The following is a 21812-nucleotide window of genomic DNA, read 5'->3' as shown; positions in this document are numbered from 1 at the left end:
CTTCTTTCCCAACCTGATTCCACCCCTCCTGAGGGTTTGAATTCTTCCTGCTGTCAATGTAGAGGAAAAGGATAGTTTGGGGATATCAGGTACCAGCAGTAGATGAGCTTCATTTCAAACACTTCTTACAGAATCATAGAATGAATTGGGTTGGTAAAGACCTCCGAGATCATCAAGTCCAACCCTTGGTCCAACTCCAGTCCCTTTACCAGATCATGGCACTCAGTGCCACAGCCAATCTCACTTTAAAAACCTCCAGGGATGGGGAATCCACCCCCTCTCTGGGCAGCCCATTCCAATGCCTGAGCACTCTCTCTGCAAAGAAGTTTTTTCTGATCTCCAACTTCAATTTCCCCTGGCAGAGCTTGAGCCCATCGTGCCCCCTTGTCCTATTGCTGAGTGCCTGGGAGAAGAGACCAACCCCCGCCTGGCCACAACTTCCCTTCAGGCAGTTCCAGACAGTGCTGAGGTCACCTCTGAGCCTCCTCTTCTCCAGGCTGAACACCCCCAGCTCCCTCAGCCTCTCCCCACAGCACTTGTGCTCCACTCCCTTCTCCAGCCTCGTTGCTCTTCTCTGGCCCTGCTCCAGCAGCCACGTGGGGTGGTGTTTGGTGTATTTTGATCTCATTCACTCTGCCTGTAAAGGGAACAGCTCTCTCTTTGCTATCACCCCAAAAGAAATTTGTGCGTGGCTTGGTAGGTTTTTTCCTCCAGTTTTTAGACCTTTCTTAGGAATCTGGTGACCAAGCAAGTCCACAATACAGTGGACTACTGAGCAGTTGCTGCATCTCTACTCCCATGTGTGTTGTAAAATCACAGAATGGTTTGGGTTGGAAGGACAGAATCACAGACTATTCTGAGTTGGAAGGGACCCACAGGATCCTCGAGTCCAACTCTTAAGTCAATGGCCCACACAGGGGATTGAACCCATGACCTTGGCATTATTACAACCAAGTTTTAACCAACTGAGCCTTAAAGCTCTTCCCATTCCAACGCCCTGCCATGGGCAGGGACACCTTCCACTAGCCCAGGTTGCTCCAAGCCCCATCTTGGACCCTTCCAGGCTGAATCCAAACAATTATAAGGAAAAAAATGTTTCCATCTGCATCAGCAATGATCTGCCCAGTGGTGCTGAAGAGGCACAAAAAGCTGATTTTTCTCTTGCCACAAGCCCAGCTGTGAGAAGTGAGCAATGAAGCACAGAGCAACAACCCTGAAGTTCCAAAGAAAACAAGGTTACGTGCAGACAGGCTTGAGCCAGATAAGCTGAGATGATCTGTATCCCATATGAGAAGCTTTGCCGGGGAATTTGAAGCCAGACTTTGCTTCCACTTTGAAGCAGAAAATCCTTATGTCAAAGTAAAACCTGTAAAGTAAAGCATAGATGGATTGTTTGGGGCAATAGAAAAAAAAATCATGGACCACTGAATGCTGGAATGTTGGAAGAATCTCTCTCTGTCAATCAATACAAGCAAACAAACCAACAGAAAACCCCAAACCAACCAAACAGGGCACAGTCTGAAATTGCAGCAGCAGTCTGAAATTGCCAGGCCACTTCACTGATCCTGAATGCCAGGGGATGGAATGAATGCCAAGGCACATGGATAAGAGGTGACAAAGCAGTTAAATGAAATATATTTTAAAGTTTGAATATATTTTAAGGTTCTCTTCCTCAAGGTTCTTTAGAGTGGGGCAGTGCAGGCTCAGGCAGCCCAGCCAAGGGGATTGTACAAACTCCTGCAGCAGTCCCTGAATCCTTGGGAAGCTGTGGAAGTTCCAGCCAGCAATGCTTTGCTGTGGAAATAACATGCAGTTACTTCACTGAATGAGGTTTTTATTTGTATTAAATGCAAATTCACTCCTTATTGCCATGGCAGGGGGGTAAGAGAGAGGCAGGGTACTCACCCACTCAGTTCCCCCATGGCAGTCAGGAAAACATGAATTTTTGGCTGACCTTCTGTTTGAATTATCATGCCAACCATGAGACAAAGGGCAGCTTCATCAGATTGCTTGCCTTTGGGATTTCCTGAGGATTTAATGGTCCCAGCCATGACTAGGAAAGAACAGTATTGCAAATACTGAAACTTGCCCTAAAAAGTTTAAATTAAACTAGAAGAAAATGCACTGATGTGCAAAAAACCTGTGACAGCTTTCTGGATAAATACAAGGTGGCATTTGATGGTTGTGTTAAAGTAGATAGAACAGCTTGTCAGAACTCAAATGTCTTCCCCAATATTCCTGAGTGAGCAGGAGGGCTGGACACAGATCCTGGGTTTAGAAGCCACTCTGTTGGTTCCAAGGTAAATAATTGTGAATTATCCAGCTGACAGCACACAGCTCTGCTTGAAAGGAAAGGTACACCCTAATCTGAAGGAGGAGGCTCTGACAGTCTCTATGCATTTCAAAAACACTTTATGGTACGTGGATGCACCTTGTGTGTGTCTGAACAGTGGAGTTAAACCACTGCTGTATATCTGAGGGCAGGGTTAGATGGGATATTGAGAAGGAATTCTCCCCTGGGAGGGAGGTGAGGCCCTGGCACAGCTTGCCCAGTGAAGCTGTGGCTGCCCCATCCCTGGGAGTGTCCAAGGCCAGGTTGGACGGGGCTTGGAGCAACCTGGGCTGGTGGAAGGTGTCCCTGTCCATGGCAGGGGTGGGAATGAGATGGTCTTTAAGATCCCTCCCAACCCAAACCATCTGAGATTCCATGATCTTAGATATGCAAACAGTGAATACAAAGCATTAGCAAAATGAGGAAGGGGTGTAAGAATAAAATATCAGAATCACAGATTGTTCTGAGTTGGAAGGGACCCACAAGGATCATCGAGTCCAACTCTTAATCAATGACCCACATGAGGGATTGAACCTTGGCATCATTACAACCAAGTTTTAACCAACTGAGCTCATCTCCTCAGCATGCTGAAAGTTATATCTGTCCAGGAATCTCAGCCTCAGTGAAAACATGTTGGAGGAGATACAAGTAATTTTCTGAGTGGAGATTTGATGTCTTACCCACAATAGGTTGTAGCCAGGTAGGGATTGGTCTCTTCTCCAGGTAACAAGTAACAGGATCAGAGGAAATGTCCTTGAGTTGCACCAGGGAAGGTTGATTTGGATATTAGGAAAATATTTCCTCACCAAAGGGGTGATCAGGCATTGGAATAGGCTGCCCAGAGAAGCAATGGAGTCACAATCCCTGAAGTGTTCCAGAGGATGTGGCACCTGGGGCTGTGGCTTAGTAGGGAACAGGGCAGTGCTGGGATAACAGTTGGACTCGATGAGCTCAGAGGTGTTTTCCAACCTAAAGGATTCCATGGTTTTATAGTGGATCATAGCACCCCTGATAGTGGCTGGCAAGGCCAGGTGGCTCAAGGCCCTGGTCTGTAGCCAATGTTTCTTCTGCAGCAGCCACACTTCTCCCCCACACTGTCAGCAGGCAATGGGCTGTCATGAGACATGTCTTAGAACATTTGGTGTCACCAACACATCAGTGAAAGACCCTGGCTGAGCTCAACATTGCCAGAGTAGTGCTGGTCTCTGAACCACACCATAATGCTCATTTAATTACATACAAAACATCCATGATGGAGGAACACAAAGTCTTAAATTTTCATTTCCTAGGAATTTGGGAAGTAGATTGGTTAACCTCTAGAACAACTTATTTAATGTTGTAACAGGAGGTAAATCCTTCTATTTGTTCTACATTGTTATAGAAGAACGTGTCATGCTTTGTAATCTAAATGCTGGATTTTGTGAGCATTTGATGAACACGTGGGAGGTTTGTTTGTCTGGCTGCTCTCCCTGAATTCAGTGCATCCCATTACATGCATCTAAGAAATGTCATGTTGGCTTGCTTAAATCTCTTCAGGATATCAGCTTGGTTTTAATATCAGAAGAATAATTAAATAATTATTCAGCTTTGTCATATTCATGTTAAAGGCTTCTTGTTAATAAATAAATACTGTCATAAGGGCAAAGGACAGGGATAGTGATTCAGACCTAATGCACAACTCATCCACTACCTTATTTCCAAAAGTGTCCATAAGCAGTTGTCAAAGAATAAGTGATACTTCCCTCACCAACTAGAGCTTCCAGGTACTTTCACCTCAGAGAATGTCATGCCCCTGATGTGTTTTTTCTCCTTGGTAATCCTCAAGAGGTCTCTCTAAAGGCCTGTCTTAATTTCCCTTTTAATTCAGGTAAGATTTCTACACCCACAACCTCTGGCAAGGAGTTCCACAGCTCAGCTGTGCACAGCAGGAAGAACCATCTCTTCTTCCTTTGTATTAATATTGAAATATGCAAATACACACTGACCCTCTTGCATATGTTTGTTGTTTGGGGTTTTTTTCTAAATTATGAATTTCCCCTGAGTTCTCATGTGCCTTTCCCAAGTTACCATGATTTACATACAGATTATTCCCACTGCTCGTGGCCTCTGGGTTCCTGTCTCCTTTCCCTGCCTGGCTCCCACTCCAAGGACACAGAAAGCAGCCAGGGATCCTCCAGGCAGCTCCAGCAGCTTTTCCCTTTCTGCCCAGGTTTCACAGGAGGTCAACGTGACACAGGTGGCTTGAGGGCTTCCCACACCCCCTGTTCATCCCTGTCCTGCTCTGACACGATGGTTTTGGTGAGGAGAGCTGGGAGAGAATCAGAGAATGGAGGCAGAAGAAGGAAGGGATGCACCTACTGGTCTCTCTAAGCCCCATCAGTGCCGTGCTGGGTTCAAGCAGAGCCTCAGGGCACGGGGGTGCGACCAAAGGAGTGGAGCAGGGATGTGAGAGTGGTTTCACTGAATGCTGCTTTGAGGAGGTTTCATGTTACGTTCACCCTGGAGTCAAGCAGCAGCTCGGAATATTTTTATCAGCAGGGAGCCCCAACTGCTTTGACTTTTAAAAGCCTGACCGGCATAAGCAATAAGCCAGATGTGCTTCTTGATAAATGTAGCCCCATCACCGGGGTTTTATTCTGCACTCCATTTGCAGTCCACAGAAAACAGGGACTAAAGAACACGATGCCTTTGGAAAGGGAATTAATAATCAATTACACATTTATTCCGGCAAAGAATCCCATCATTTTAATACTTAAAGGAACAGATGGGAATAAGCTTTGACTTTTATATTCCTTTGACCTCCATCTTCCTCCTTCCCTCTGCCAGGAAGAACTGCTTGGCAAGGCAGGGCAGGGCAGGACCACACCTGCATCCCAGCTCAGGCAGGGACCAGGGGCAAGAGCCTGTGATGAAACTCAGCTCTCAAGTTGAGGATTGGAGACTTCATGGGCAAAAACATCTAGCAGGAATTCTCATGTTCCCATGGAAGATCCAAGGTCGCAGCTGCCCTACACCAGGACTGACCCTGAGCACTGGCAGGAAGGGCAGGGAGGATGTTGCAGAACCTGTTGGTGCACTCAGGACTGTGACAGTCACCTCCTTTCCTTTCACTGTTTGCCCCCACACCTGACAAGGTCCTGCTTTGGAGAGGCAGGTGGTGTGAAATGCCAGGTGTGCAGACAACATTCCTCACAGGTCAGACTCACCTCGACGTGTGCTCAGGTGGGGGTTGGTCTCTTCTCTCAGGGAACCAGCAGTAGAACAAGAGGGCACAGACTTAAGTTCTGCCAGGGGAGGTTTAGGTTGGATATCAGAAAGAAATTCTTTACAGAGAGAATGGTCAGGCATTGGAATGGGTTGCCCAGAGAGGTGGTGGATTCCCCATCCCTGGAGGTTTTTAAACTGAGATTGGCCGTGGCACTGAGTGCCATGATCTAATAATCAAAGTGGGGTTGGATCAAGGGTTGGATTTGATGATCTCAGAGGTCTCTTCCAGCCCAGCTGATTCTATGATTCTATGAGGTGTTCAAGGGCCACCAGTTCAGGGTGTGACACTGTGCAGATGCTCCCTACAAGCTTTGCCTTTGCTGGGACCAAACCAAGGGGGCAGCCATGAAGGCAGTGATGTGGCAATGCTTCTATCTCTTTCCCAGACCCTTCCCAGAGCCATAAAGATGCTCTGAGGGTTGAAGTCCCTCAGAGACAGTCTGGGACAGCTGAGGGTGTTCACCTGGAGAAGAGAAGAGTCTGGGGAACCTTCATTTGAGCCTTCTTATCATAGAATCACAGAATCATAAAGTGACAGAATGGTTTGTCTTGAAAGGAACCTTAAAGCTCTTATAGTTCTACCCCCTGCCATGGGAAGGGACACCTTCCACCAGCCCAGGTTGCTCCAAGCCCCGTCCAGCCTGGTCTTGGACACTTCCAGGGATGGGGCAGCCACAGCTTCTCTGGGCAAGCTGTGCCAGGGCCTGCCCACCCTCCCAGGGGAACAATTTCTTCCTAATAACTCATCTGACTCTACCTAAGCCTAACCCCAACCCTAACCCAAATGTGTGTTCCCACAGCAGATCCTCCCACACTCTCACAGCACAGCAGAATGACCCAAGGCTGTGACTGGGCTGTTATCAGAGCTCCCTCCAGCACAGGCAGCCACAACCCCTTCCTGAGGTAGCTGTAAAGCTCAGAGCCCAGTGGAAACCTCCTCTCACTCTGCACAACCTCTTGTCATGCTGCATTAACATTTAAGACCAGACACAGGCCAGGAGACTCTCAAGCTGGCAGGGACTTAGTGGAGTCTGTGAGGGAGCTGGTTGCAGCTTTGTGCTCATTAAAAGAGCTCCCTCTCTGTTCCAGCTCCCCCTGTAAGTCACAGCATCTTCAGCCTTTAAAAATTGTCACCTGCTTGATACTGGAGAGCTTTGTTATTTCTTGGGAATTTACAGGTCAGTCAGCTCTGGATAAATATTACGACAGCTCTTCCTCATTGCTCCTCCTCCTCCTCAGGCAGTGCTGTGGCATCTGGAAAGCACTGACAGGATGTAAAAGCTCAGGCACTTTGTTGGCCCAGAAATAGGCTGATAACCAGATCCATGGCTGTGAATAAAGAAGAGCAGGGTTCATCCTCTGGCCAGAGATCAGGGCTCCTGTTGATGCAGCTGAACTCTGCCCCTGTTTTCCCCCCCAGGACAGGGTGGCTTCTTCCTCCTGCTGCCCCATGACCTTCTCAGAGCATGATTGGGTCAGTCAGCAGATCCCAACCCATCCCAAATCAATGCCAAGAGAGCAGCACAGACAGCATGAAGAAGTGTTCTCATCACTGTCTGATCATCTTCACTGCTTTAGGTACATCCACCTAGTCCTTTGGGAAGGTACACACAGAATTCTTTGTAGAATTTGATCCTAAAACCTGTTTCATTTTCTCCTCTGATTTCCAGGTCAAAAGGTGGAATTTTAATATGGCTCCCAGCCATAGGCTACTGACTTTTAGTTCCCCCTTGATTGAAAAGTTATCAGATGCTGTGGATACATAATTGGGGAAAATCCAATCCCAAATGAAGTCAGATTAGGTAATTTCCTAATCCTTTTTAGCTCTTAGTATCTGAGGATTTGGGTGCTGATACTTCTGTCTTTTTCAGGGATTATTTTGCCTGACTTGTGTCACTGATCAGTCTGGCTGAGCTGGAGCTCCAACCTCAGTGCCAGCATGTAGGAATTCATCACTTCCAAGAGGGAGGAATGACCTTGGCTGGCAGCATCTCACTGTGCCCTGTGGCACTATCAGACACCAAATGAGGAGCCTCCGTGCTTGATGAGGCTCCTGCTTTCTCTGAGCCAGAAAGAACAGTGCAATTTCCCAGCCTGAGTTTCCTTTGTTAATCCTTCCCCACCTGCTCTCAGGGCATTTTTCCTGTCCCCAGTATCCAAGAAGATTCAAACTGTTGGTTAGATTTGCCTAATTAGCAGTAGGCAATTATGCAGTTCTGTAATATTCAAAGAACATTTTTTCCCCTGAAGATTTTTAGGATCAGCCCTTTGGAGAAACAACATGATCCATCACACAAATACACCCTGTCATGCTGAATGCACAGGAATGGAGAGCTGCAAGGTTTAAAAAAGCTTATCAAAAGTGGCCAGTTATAAATGAGAGGGGGAATTGAGCTCTGACAGCATCAGAGCTATGAGCCCCTCTAAGGTACCACTGCTTAATGAATCAGAGGGACAGGTTTAACACAGGAGGAGGGACTGTGGCACCTTCACTGATACCACACAGTGGAACAAACTCTGCTCCTCCAGACAGAGTAACAGTGGGGTTGCTGCTCACCCCATCTCTACAGGGATGAAACCTTTGAGATGTCTCATGGAATCATTTAGGTTGGAAAAGACCTTTTAAGATCATCCAGTCCAACTGTGAACTCAGCACCACCATGTTCTCCACTAAACCATGTCCTCAAGTGCCACATCTAACCATTCTTTGGGAAGTGTTTTACCACAACATGTGAAATATTAAGTTTTATGTTTGAAAATTTTGGGATAATTGGAAACAGGAAAATCCCAGCTTGCTTCCCAAAACAAAAGCCATTTGCAGATATCACAGAGAGTAGAGCAAAAATATGAATCCTTAAAGCTTTTTTTAAAAGCACTGCAACCTCTTTGCTTTAAAATCTTCTCATATATTTTAATTCAATAAATTTTATTAGGATTTGGGGTTGGCCTCATGACATGAGCATCTGGAGGTGATGGTATCACAGATGTTCACTGGCAGTGGTGCAGCAGGAGAAGGTGAGTCATCTGCTACCCAGCTGGTTCCTTTGCTGATGGGGAAGAGGAGCAGTCTGGTCATAGATTTACAGAGTGATTTGTCTCCATAAAGACCTGCAAGGGAACATGGAGAAATAGGCCCTGAATCCCAGAACAGTTTGGGTTGGAAGAGATATTAAAGCTCATCCAGTCCCATCCCCTGCCATGGGCAGGGACCTTCCACCAGCCCAGGTTGCTCCAAGCCCCATCCAACCTGGCCTTGGACACTTCCAGGGATGGGGCAGCCACAGCTTCTCTGGGCACCTCACAGAAACTTTCCCATCTTGCTCCACATCCAGAGAGTTGCTTCCCAAGAGATGCCCACACTTCCCTTGCATCCTGCAGAACAAACACTGGCCAAACAGGAAGATATTTGGTGGGCATTAATCACAGCAGGATGTAGGGACTGACAAGGCACTTGCATTTATACAAATCCCAGAAGTCAAGGAGGCAAGTTCGGGCTTAGAAGTGGTTTCAATTTTGCTTTCTCAATTTCCCTCCAAAGAGCCCCCATTTCACTGCCCTCAGCAATGGACTCCTCTGCTCACAGATATTGTTTCTCCTGGAAACCTGCCTTGTAGGACAAAGCTCATCCACCCGTGGCACTACAGCACTCCCCTTACACCTAATCCAAATTACCTTGTCTCAGTTTTCACACATCACATTTCACCAGTGCTTGTCTCAGCCCATAAAACTGCAAGTGAGAGGCCAAAGCAAAGGGAAAACGACTTGGAAAGTCTGATCAATTAGGGAGAGAAATAAAAAAAAAAAAAACAAAAGAAAAAAACCACAGGTCTCAGGAACAGAGAATGGGCTGTGACCACTGAACATGATGTTTGCTGGGAATAAGGTGGTACATTCACACTGACTTTCTGCAAACGCTGCAATTACTGCCTGGCTGCCCTAAATAGTCCCATTTATCTCGGGAGACTTTCTCTGCTCCCTGTGATTTTTCACGGCTCGTCCTCCAAGCTGTTTGCTCCCCGGCAGGGCTGTTTACATGCTCGTTATTTTTATGGCTTTCCCCTTCATTTCCCTGTAAGTAGAACAACAAATAAAAGGTGTACAGAGGGTGGGAGTGAGTTCCTGTGAGGGGTCAGTAGCAGCTCAGCCAGGCCAAGCATCAGAAGGCAGTTTCTGGCAGCAGGTTTATCCTACAATTGTTTCAGACAAGTCAGTGGCAGAGGTTGACTTTAGAGGAGGAAAATGATTGATGTGGTGCTCAGGCAGAGAGGAAGAAAATGAAGGCAGAGACACAGTTTTGTTTCCAGAAATTAATAGTTTTCACCTAAGAATTAGGCAACACAGTTTATTCCCATTTATAGTGCCAGGAGATTTTAATTCAGCCACATCTTACTTGCCTGTGCCATGCAGGAGAAATCGTGGCCATGGTGATTAAATATCCTCTAATGAAATTTTCCAATTATTTTCCTTGGCTCAAATGGTTTAACTAGACCCAAGAGCATCCAGTGGCTGAGTCAGAAATTGTACTCAAACCCTTTTTCTACTCTGTGGATCTCAGTTTGACCATCTCTGCACATGTTGACCGTGAGCACTGAACTCACCAGCACTTCACAGAGTGTGGTGGAGACATTTTCTAGTGCAGCCAAGATTTAAAAGCCCAGGAATATGAAATCACAGAACAGAATCATGGAATGGTTCAGGTTGGAAAGAGACCTCCAGGATCATCAAGTCTAACCATTCCCCCAGCACTGCCAAGGCCACCCCTAAACCATGTCCACAGGTGCCACATCTACAAGGCTTTTAAATCCCCCCAGGGATGGTGATTCTGACACTTCCCTGAGCAGCCTGTTTGCCAACCCTTTCCTTCAAGAAATTTTCCCTAAGATCCAATCTAAACCTCCCCTGGTGCAACTTGAGGCTGTTCCCTCTTGTCCTGTCACTTGTCCCCTGGGAGCAGAGCCTGACCCTCCCTGGCTCCAGCCTCTTGTCAGGGAGTTGCAGAGAACGAGAAGGTCCCCCCTGCCTCTCCTTTTCTCTGGCCCAAACAATTCCAGTTCCCTGGGATTTATATACAAACCTATCTATGGGTTTATAGCTGTTTCTTGCCTCAGAATCTGAAGCTGAATCTGTCAGCCAGTATTTTATTCATCCTAATTCTTGTTTATAGACACTGTGTGATTATATCACCCCTTCATTTACCCAGATCCATTAACACCTCCATATCTGACTGTCTAGTTAGATACTAACTGGCAGCAACAGCTTCATGGCTGGGGATTTTTCATTCTGTTCTTTAATTCATCATTAAAATTTCATTATTATCATGATGGGGAAGAGCTCAGTTATTCCTATTCCTCTCCTAAAGAGCAGGAAGATTCCCTGTATAAATACTTGCCAGATTTGAGCACCAGGGCTAAATCTGACAGGGTGGAGCAGAATGTGGCACAACTGATTTTCCAGCTGATCCAAAATCCTCCATCAGGACAGCAACAGTTATGTCTCTTCATGCACAGAATTTGATAGGACACCTTTGCCAAGCTGTAGGTACAGGATACCTCACCTAGATGACACCACTCTGCTTCAGGTTCATCCTCCTTCACCCTCCTGATACACCTGTAGGTGAGGTTTTGTGATATTCATGAGTGTCTTGCAACAACAAAAAAAAATAAATCTGATTGGAGGGGTCTTGGATTTGTGACTTTGGTTTCAACTTTTTATTTTTTGGTCAGTTTGTTGCTGGTTTAGATTGTTTACTCATGGTCAGATAAATGCCACAGGTGCTGGTGACTGTGGAAGAGTTGTGCTGCCCAGAGAAACTGTGGCTGCCCCATCCCTGGAAGTGTCCAAGGCCAGGTTGGATGGGGCTTGGAGCAACCTGGGCTGGTGGGAGGTGTCCCTGTCCATGGCAGGGGGTTAGAACTGGATGAGCTTTAAGGTCCCTCCCAACCCAAACCATTCTGGAATTCTATTCCATGATTCTGTGAAATCTGTACGTGGTTTCTGAGGCACTTGGTTGCTGTTCAGTTTGGTGCTTTTGCAGCAGAGGAACAGGAATGGCACTTGTGTTCTCCTGAATTCCTGGGCTCTACAGGAAATTGGTAGCTCTTCTACTAAAGTGTCTCCTCCATTGTGTTCTTTTTATGAATCTTCAAGGCCAGGTTGGATGGGGCTTGGAGCAACCTGGGCCAGTGTAAGGTGTCCCTGCCCATGGCAGGGGAGTTGGAATGACATGACCATTAAAAGGTCTCTTCCAACTCAAAACATCCTATGGTTCTATGATTCTGGAAATCTCTGTGTGGTTTTGTATGTGGCCAGTCCTAATTTCTCACACTGGGAGGGAAATTTTGGCTTGCACTGTTAGGCAGCAGAGTGGAGGTTGGCTGCTCCCTGATTTACATTTTGTTTACGTGTTTATATTCATGTTTTACTTTAAGTTCCTGCCTTATCCTACAACAAACTCTTCCCATGCAGAGGCTGAAACAAGATTCTCACTATATCCTGCCAGCAGTTTTATATATCTGTGCCCACCACAATCTTTTTAGTATTGAATTAAGTGAGGCCAAAGCGCTGAACTCCCAGCACAAATATTTTGCTGTTGTTGCAGGAAAGAGAAATTGTCATTCCCAAACAGATCGATGCAGTTTCCTGTCTCTGACAGTGGCCAGTGTTGAACATTTAAGAAGACTATAAATCCTTCCCTTCCAACATTCTCTGTCTGTAAGTGCACACACTGCACTTAATTGTTCAGCCCAGAAAAATAATATCTTCCTGACCGTAGCTGATGGTAATTGCTTATAGCTTTATTTATATCAACATCAATATTAATCTTGATGGTTATTACTGGTGCTGCTACCAGGAGGCTCTGCATGTTTTACTTCTGCTCTTCTCTAAACACACAGTGCCAGTCGGGGGCTCCTGGCAATCCTTCATTCCTCCTATAGAAACCACCCACTTCTTTGCAGGATCTCCCTCCATGAATCCATCCTTCCTGTATCATGTGCCAGGGTTTCAGAGAATCATGAAGTCACAGAATGGTTTGGGTTGGAAGGGACGTTAAAGATCATCTCATTCCAACTCCTCTGCCATAGGCAGGGACACCTTCCATCAGCCCAGGTTGTCACATGCCCTGACAAGCCTGGCCTGGTACACTTCCAGGGATGGGGCAGCCACAGCTTTTTTGGGCAACTTGTGCCAGGGCCTCACCACCCTCACAGGGAAGGATTTATTCTTAATAGCCAATCTGAGCGTGCCCTCTGCTAGTCTGAAGCCATTCCCCCTTGTCTTGTCCCTCCATCCCTTGTCCCAAGTCCCTCTCCAGCTCTCCTGGAGCCCCTTTAGGCTCTGGAAGGGGCTCTCAGTTCTTCCTGGAGCCTTCTCTTCTCCAGGTGAACCCCCCCAGCTCTCCCAGCCTGGCTCCAGCCTTGGAGCATCTCCACGGTCTCCTCTGGACTCACTCCAGCAGATCCATGTCCATCTTGTGCTGAGGACTCCTGAGCTGGACACAGCACATCCCATGGCGTCTCATGAGGAGAAAGTAGAGGGGGCAAATCACTGACCTGCTGATCTGAATTTCTCAGTGCCCTCTTTTGTTACCAGGATTCTCCGCTCACTCTCCAGGTTCAAGTGCAGGGACTTGTTCCCTTTTGCCTACTCAGATCTACTGAGAATTCCCTGCCTGGTTGCAGCCATGGCTCTGCCAGCTGCTCAGCTTTCCCTTCCTGGCACTGCTCTTGCCGTTATTATCATTCTGCTCTGGAGCCTCAGCTGCAGATTCACTGCCTCAACACCAGAACAAAGCACTGTATCAATTAGTTTGACCTCCCAGCTCGCAGGGGCTGCCACATTTCACCCAGTTCCCTCTGTGCTGTGGCTTGAATTCTTTATTTTTCCAGCACTGGCAGCTGTATGGATTTATCTGTACCCGAGACAGCTTTGTGTGGAGTCAGCGTGACTTCCATATGATTTAATGGTTCAGGATCAGCAGTGCATACAAATGGAGCTGCTCTTGTTCTGAGACCAGGCTGGGTTTGGGAGTGATGCAGTTGCCTTGACACGGTGCTGAGCCTGGGCTGGTAAAGCCCTGTCAGAGCTCAGCAGGTTCTGCTTGGAGGCAGCTCCAGCCTCTCTGTGCCACATGTCCCACTCCTGGAAGCAGTAAGTTTGGGAGGGCAGTGACCAGGTGTCCCACCAGCACTCGGTGAAGTCATTCCTGGCTCAGCACAGCAAAAGGATGAACCTCTGCTGGTCTGCAGAGCTGCTATGATGGTCCCTGATCTGTGGGTACATCTGCATCACAGCTCATTAACAAACCCTGCTGCAGCCCCAGCTGTGGCACTGGGCTGCAGGAACTGTCTGGGCCAAATCTAACAAGCTCTGAAGTACCTGAGCTGACTCAGTTTCGAGCATTTCAAACTGCATAACAAGAGTGTTCTCAGAGTGTGCTCGGTGAGAACATCGAGCTGGGTTTATACGTCTTTAATAATGCAAAGGTAAAAAGGTAAATGAAACTTCGGGGAAAAAAGGGAAGAAAAAAAAACCTAGTGGAGAGGAATCATCATACATTTCCCCCTCCAAAAGCTATTAATTAAATATTAGTTTGAATCTGAGTGATCCTGGGGATATTTCACTTCATACCAAGCCTCTTATGGGGCCATGTAGCTGCCTCCAGCAATACGTATGAATTTTCCTTTTTTTCCTGCTTGTTCAGTCCCATTTTTTAGTTCCAATCCCTACCTCAGTGTCACTCCTGAACAAGAGTAGGCTTTTAGCCAGAATTACCCTTTTCCTTTTAGCGACAGAAGACCGATACAGGCTGTCAAAGCCCCAACTTAAAACCCTCTGTTGTCATCCATTCCAAGAGCTCAGAATTTAATACAGGAGACAACAGACACAGAGAAACAGATGGGAGATGGCAAGAACACTGTAACACAAACAGTCTAATTTTATTGGAAAGGGTAAAAACTCCCTTGTGTTGCTGTTCTGCAGCTTGTCCCAGTTACCAGTTTCCACGCAAGACTCCACATGCAAACCCAGACACTGTATCATTAACCTCCGAAATTTCCTGCAGCACCAAGTTTCGCTGGTTAATTATAGGCTGTATAAACAAATCTCTTGTTTTTGACCTAGTTTGAGTATTATTGAATGGGTAAATCATGTCTGATATGAGGCAGTAGGTTTCTTCCTTTGCATAAAGAATAGTTTTGATTGCTAGCAAGACAAAAGAATTGGGTTTTTTTTTTTCCATATCCCTGAGTTATAATGCCCTGAAGTAAATGAAAAAAAAAATAATTAATCACTTTGGGGGTTGGATCAGGCCAAATGTGACTTGACACATTCACAAGACATCCACCCACACATCAGACACTGGTTAAGGAAATGTAAAATCCTCAGCCTCTTTAGCTACACACAGTAGAAGAGGAGCAAAATCGAAGTATTTTTGTAAAATTATTTGGGGAGAATTCATACTAGTGAAGGGGAACAAATAAGCAGGTAGGTAGACAGGAAGGTTGTAGAGGTAGGACTCAGCCTGCAGCAGCTCAGAGAATTGTACAGAAACCACATTAAATGATGTTCCAGCTCCTGATCTCACTCCTATCCAGGTTTCTTGACAGCATTCATGTTTTGGCACTGTTGAGATTCAGACTGAAGTTCTGTTGTGTATCCAGGGAGAGCTCAGGCTGCTGGAGGAGGGAACCTCCAGGCTCCCAAACCAACCTGCCCCTCAGCACCTGGCTGATTTTCTTTCCACTCTCAGCAAGCTGCAGGTAACAACCTGCAGACATCGTGTCCGTTTAAAGCCCCAAACACCAGTTTACATGAAATGTGGGTTTCAGGGTCTGAAGAAGCCATAAGTACAGGAAGATTCCCTGGCCCATTAAGCAATTCCCACATAATGGATTAATGAGCTGCTGATATCTCTATCACGCTGAGGCAGTCATTAACAAATTCTGGTTACTGCCTGGATGGCAGATGGGGCCACCTACTCATGCCAGGGATGGAAACACTCCTAAAGCTTTAGGGCAGGATGGAGGGAAGCTCAGTAATCCTCTAGGAAGCGTGTTAGTGGTTCAGGAATTAGCTGGGGTCACAGGAAATCCCAGGGGAAAGGGAAGCCTGAGTGAAGGGAACTGCAGGGACCATTTGAATGCCTGAGGCTACAGATATCCCTATACCCACATCACTGCTCCTTTTTGGCAACAGCAAGTCCTGGAATAAAGGTTTTGCTTGAGACATTCCATTTCCTTCCCTTTAACATTCTAAACTCTGCACTCAAATGCTGACCTGGGGAATTTTTAATGCAAAACCTTTTTGCTGTTTCAGGTTCCTGAACAGCCAAACCACCCGTCGGCTTCTCACTTTTAGCTCCTTGTTTGCTCAGCATGAGGCTTTGCATAATTAAAACCATTTCTCAGCTGTTGTGGTCTGCAATATTTGTTTTTCATAAAAAATATCAAAGAAATAGTTTTGTGTGATGGACTAATTGAAGGAAACACCTCAGGTGCTTGCCTGGTCTTCAGTAACACAAGTTTTTTTTTAATTTACATGTAGAATTTTCCATAGGGTTGTAGAATTTTCTGCAGAACTGTGGAATTCTGTAGACTTTTGAGCATCAATCAGTGCTCAAAACTTCAGTGACCCCTGGGAAACAGCTCTGACTCAGTTCTTCTCCTGGTGTCAACACTTCGTATCCACTCCTGAGCAGAATCTGCAGAGAATTACAGGGAGATTTGGAATAAGCAGCCATGAATTTGTCTCACAGAAGTATTTTCAGCACCACCTCCCCCCTCCAAACCCAAACACCCCAGAAAATGAAAAGCTTTGTTGGAAATTCCTTCTCCTCCCTATGCAACAAATCAGGTAGGAAAATAACAGAGCAGAGGTTTTTCAGGCACTACATCCTCTATGAACAACTTGTTGCTCAGAAAAAAACCCCTTGTTTCCTATTTTCAGACTCAGGTTCCATATATGGAATCTGCAAAAAGATAAGGAAAAAAAGCCTCTATAAATATCTAAACAAAAGCTGCTTAGTTCAGGCTTCCATGGCCACATGGAGACTAGTAATTATTAAGGCAATCAAAGGGACTTTGGAAAATAAAGTCTGTATCCCAATTCAAGCAGTTTTACCCCAAGGCAGGTTCTGGAGCTGCTCCACAGTGGCTTTGTACCCTCCTGCTTTTCAGCCTCCTGTAGCCAAACGGGCTCTGTCTCAGGAAAGAATGCAGCTTCCAGTCAATGTGGATTTTTAGGCATAAATTGTATCCCTAAGAAATCTCTAAAGTGGATTTGAGGTGGGATAAAGCTGGACCCACAGATCTTGGTGCCTGCAAAAGTCATCTGTGGGGTTGGAAGATGACCACAAAGACTTCAGCCTATAAAAGGGGAAGTTTCACAAATTGATGGGTTACCAAAAGCAGAATTAGACAGAAGTAATTATTCATAACAAATCCCCTTCACACAGGCTACATCCACAGTCCCTGCCATCAATGGGCACTTTGTCACTGGTTTCAATGGGCACAGGATGTGACCAGAGCAGCATCTGCAGCAGCTCCCAGAGAGGAACACGTATCAAAAAATCTTCATTTGTCACTCAGTGTTTCATGTTTCAGATGTGCTTTGGAAACTCTTTTTTTGGGTATCTCTTTCTTCATCAAGCTGCATATTTATCAGCTCTGGACCCAGACATGATCTTAAAAGCTTATCTCTCAAGGGATCAGAACTTCTTTCCAATTTGAGTCTTTATTAGAATAATAAAGGCTTGAAATTAATTTTTTTTTATTGCTCACAACCTTTGCTACTTTCATCAGGAGCAAGCAGTACAAATCCATGTCTTTTTTGAGACTTTTTACTTATTTATTTGCTCATCTGCCTCTAGCAAGTTCATGAGCTGAGGACAGAACAGCAAAAAAGCAGAGGTAAAAGGGAATTAATAATTTATTTGAAGATTAAGGAAATCAAGATGTGCTGTCAAGTCTTAATTCCAACAAGGAATTCCTGCAGACCTACTACAACTCAACTCATCAGCAGTTTTGTTCTTCAGTTACCATGAAAATATGAGGCAAATAACACCCTTCTACTTTACAAGAGCATTTCTCAGCTAAATAATTTAGGACCAGAGTATGCCACGCTTTTCTTTTTCCCCAATTTTTTCATAGCTTATCATGCAAGTGCCTCCAAGGACCAGCAAAGCTGTGTGACAACTCCAGTGACAGGATTCCTCAGGGAGCACTTGCACAATCAGACCTAATAAAGAATGACAAAAACTGGTTGCTGAACTTCATGAGATGCTCCAATACTGTGGCGACAGCAATCATTAAACTCCAGATAAAATATATCTGAAAAAATCCCTCTTTGCCGCATTCCCAGCTTCTAAAATACCCTCTGATTTCAGCATTGCTGCTCTGTTCTCAGCAGGGTTTGGTTTTGGTTTTTTTTTTCATCTAAAACCTCATCAGAATTTCTCCTCAGACAAGGACATAATTGCAGATATTTCTGCCAGGGAAAATTCCTGCCGTGAGTTCTGGTTTGTACGACTTCTGGAAAGCATTTTGGAAACCTTTTGCTCCTCGAGTGGTGGGGACTGAGTGCCCTCCCTGCTTAGAAACAGAAGCAGCTTCTGTCTGGAATTAAGAAAGGTTCTGGTAGAGGAATATTTATGTAAATTGAATTAATATAAAGGGCTACACCAAAAGCTGCTGGACATCCTTGGTATGAAGCAACACAGCCTGAAAGGATGTGTTAGGCTGAGGATTTACACATTTAATGCTCTTTCTGGAGCACTTTGATGCTTAAATTTCTAATTACCACTTCTGGGAACATCCCAAATTGGAATAAATAACCCATGGCCTGCTGCAACTGTTAAAATGTTGGATTTTTTGTGGTTTCTGGGGCTGAGCAAGGGGCAGGATGATCCCAGACTCAAACACTGAGGGAGAAACAGATGAACGCATTGCAGCCAACATTTCTTCATACATAATCTTCCGAGGGTTTTTTTATTCTTGTAAAAATAATTCCTCTCACGGGGAATCACTTCAGGAGTCTGGAATTAAATGGGTGAAGGAGCTTGGGGGGTTACTCAGCCCCTCATGTGCAGTGAGGGGGAATATCCCCCTGTGGGGGTTATTTAAATCATAGAATAGAATCATAGAATCAATTGGGTTGGAAAAGACCTCCGAGATCATCGAGTCCAACCCTTGGTCCAACTCCAGTCCCTTTACCAGATCATGGCACTCAGTGCCACGGCCAAGCTCAGCTGAAAAGCCTCCAGGGATGGGGAATCCACCCCCTCTCTGGGCAGCCCATTCCAATCCCTGAGCACTCTCTCTGCAAAGAAGTTTTTTCTCATCTTCAACTTCAATTTGCCCTGGCAGAGCTTGAGCCCATCGTGCCCCCTTGTCCTATTGCTGAGTGCCTGGGAGAAGAGACCAACCCCCACCTGGCCACAACTTCCCTTCAGGCAGTTCCAGACAGTGCTGAGGTCACCTCTGAGCCTCCTCCTCTCCAGGCTGAACACCCCCAGCTCCCTCAGCCTCTCCCCACAGCACTTGTGCTCCAGTCCCTTCTCCAGCCTCGTTGCTCTTCTCTGGCCCTGCTCCAGCCCCTCAAGATCTTTCCTCAACTGAGGGGCCCAGAACTGAACACAACACTCAAGGTGTGGCCTCCCCAAGGCAGAGTCCAGGGGAAGGGTCACTGCCCTGGGCCTGCTGGCCACGCTACTTTGGATCCAGGCCAGGATCCCCTTGGCCTTCTTGGCCACCTGGGCACACTGGTGGCTCCTGTTGAGCTTCCTGTCCCTCAGTCCCCCCAGGTCCCTCTGCCTGGCTGCTCTCCAGCCACTCTGTGCCCAGCCTGGAGCGCTGCAGGGGGTTGTTGTGGCCAAAGGGCAGGACCTGCACTTGGCCTTGTTGAACTTCATCCCACTGCAATCAGCCCATCTCTCAAGTCCATCCAGATCCCTCTGCAGAGCCCTCCTGCCTTCCAGCAGCTCGACACTCCCTCCCAACTTGGTGTCAAATTTGCTGATGATGGACTCAATCCTCTCATCTAAATCATCAGTAAAGATGTTAAACAGAACTGGACCCAACACAGACCCCTGGGGACACCACTGGTGACCGGCCGGTCTGTAAAGGTTGGTTATTCTGTAATGGCTGTTTATTCTGCTGTTTATTCTCATTTTTTACCCCTTCCTCCTCCCTGGGATGGGTGAGCAAATCCCACAGAGAGGGGGAAACACCACAGGGAATAAACTGCTATTTCCAGGATTTAAAACCACTTACAGCCAATTACACTTCCCATAGGGAGAAAGCAGGAGTTAAGAGTTGCATTTATTTTAATTTTAAACATTCTTCCTTTTACACACTTGATTCAAGGACCCCTCAAGAAAAAGCATTTTATCCTTTCTCCATAAAATCATATGGTCTTTACTAATTTCTAATCAGAACTGTATAATATTACTTTTTTATTTTAGCTTTGTCAGTGATCTTAACCATGCACAGCTTTAGACAAAGAGGAGTTTATCCCTGTAAGCTGTAAACTGAACTTTAGGAAATAAACCAAAACCTTGTTTGTATCAAAGGCTAAGCTGTAAGAAATAGATCAGAAACATTGTCTAGGTTGAGGCTTCAAGCTGCAACATTGTTTAGTTAAAAGGAAATTAGTTTTGTAGAGATAAGAGCAGCCCATTAGAGCTGTTAAAAGTCGCCAGAAACATCCTGCTTGACTTTGGGGAAGGGTTGTAACTATCAGTTGTAACTAAGTATATAAACCTGGAAACACAAAAGTCTTTGATGGAATTACGCCCCGTATTCCCAGCGGTGAATAAAGGAAGAATTTCTTCTATTCTATTGGATTTTAGTTTCTTAACTCGCACCGCACGGCAGCGGCGGAGAAGGCAGCGGAGCCTACATATCCCCTTACGGCGCTTCCCTCCCATCCCCTCCACGCCGGGAAAGGAGGAGTTAAGAGCAGGATTGACTTTAATTATTAACTTTTTTAAAAAATATCCCCCCTCCCAGGGGCGGGCTCGGCGCGGGCCGCGCGCCCTCCCCTCACGCTAAGGGCGGGAACGCGCGCGGGCGGAGGGGGGCGTGGCCAACATGGCGGCGGCGGCGGTGGCGCCCCCTGGCGGAGGGGCGGGGGCAGCGCGCGCCGAGCCGGGAGCGCGCAAAGCGGCGGGGCCGCAGGTGAGGACCCGGGAAGGGGAGGAAATTAATTAAATTAAATCAAATTAAAGTAAAGGAGGGAATAGGCCGCGCCTCGCTGGAGGTGCTGGGCCCGACTGGGTGTCCGCGGGAGGAACAGAACCCCCGCTCAGGGCGAACTTCCCCCGCCGCCGAGGCGGGAGGGGCCGCCCCGTTGTAATGGGGGGAGGGAGGGAAGGAAAGAGCGAGGGAGGGACGAGGGGAGGGATCTCGGGGGCTCCTTCTGTGCTTTGTGTCCAGGTGGCGAGGCCGAGGGGCGGCCATGGGGGTGCAGGACCGGCCGCAGTGCTTCTTCGAGATCGAGATCAACAGGGAGCCAGGTAAGAGACTGGCCGTGGCACTGAGTGCCATGATCGGGTAAAGGGACTGGAGTTGGACCAAGGGTTGGACTTGATGATCTTGGAGGTCTTTTCCAACCCGATCCATTCTGTGGTTCTATCATTTTAAGGTGCGCTGGGGCCGCTTCCCCTCGGCCATGGGCCCTCGCTGTGCTATTTCTGAGTGACTTTGGAATAACTTCGGGTGTTTCCTGGGGTGCTGGGGGCGCTTCGTTGTCCCCCAGGTTCGGTCTTTAGTCTTTAGAGAGGCTCATCTGGTGATGTGTGACAGCTTTTCTGTTACACCTTTGTTATACTACTTCTATGTATGGCTAAACTTCGCGAACGAAGGTTTGGGAAGGGCTCTATAAACTGTGGGAAATTGGGGCAAGCTGTGAGGAAACTGGAGATTTAACTCTTATAAGTATTTTTAATCATACAGTAATTAAAATTGGGAAGGGACCTCAGGAGGTCATCAAGGCTAAATCTTCCTCCTGCTCAAAATAAATCTGAATGTAAAGGCGGAACTGACCATTCAATCCTAGAAACGCAGGGCATCTCACCAGGTGGCCTGTTTAAAATAAAACCAATAATTAAAATAAATCCATCTCTTCTCTCAGATTTTCCCGATGGGAATTGTAATTCCCAGAAGTGGCAGGCTATGAGTTTTAATCTTGGTTCCCTCTGGTGATTTCCCCTCTCTGT

General features: G+C 46.6%; 1 protein-coding gene across 6 annotated transcripts in view; it reads left to right on the top strand.

Moving 5' to 3' along the window:
- The first annotated feature begins 20728 nt into the window (after positions 1–20728).
- NKTR (natural killer cell triggering receptor) overlaps positions 20729–21812 on the top strand; it is a 41965-nt gene continuing 40881 nt past the window's right edge. For all 6 annotated transcript variants that reach the window (XM_071561142.1, XM_071561141.1, XM_071561145.1 and 3 more), the window contains exons 1-2: positions 20729–20772; positions 21031–21110. In XM_071561142.1, coding sequence (XP_071417243.1) covers positions 21053–21110 — 58 coding nt within the window. In that variant the 5' untranslated portion in view covers positions 20729–20772; positions 21031–21052. The remainder of the gene's footprint in view (positions 20773–21030; positions 21111–21812) is intronic.

This window comes from Pithys albifrons, chromosome 7 (genome assembly GCF_047495875.1).
Source record: "Pithys albifrons albifrons isolate INPA30051 chromosome 7, PitAlb_v1, whole genome shotgun sequence".
Taxonomy (NCBI): Eukaryota; Metazoa; Chordata; class Aves; order Passeriformes; family Thamnophilidae; genus Pithys; species Pithys albifrons.
This window is presented reverse-complemented; position numbering and strand designations above follow the sequence as displayed.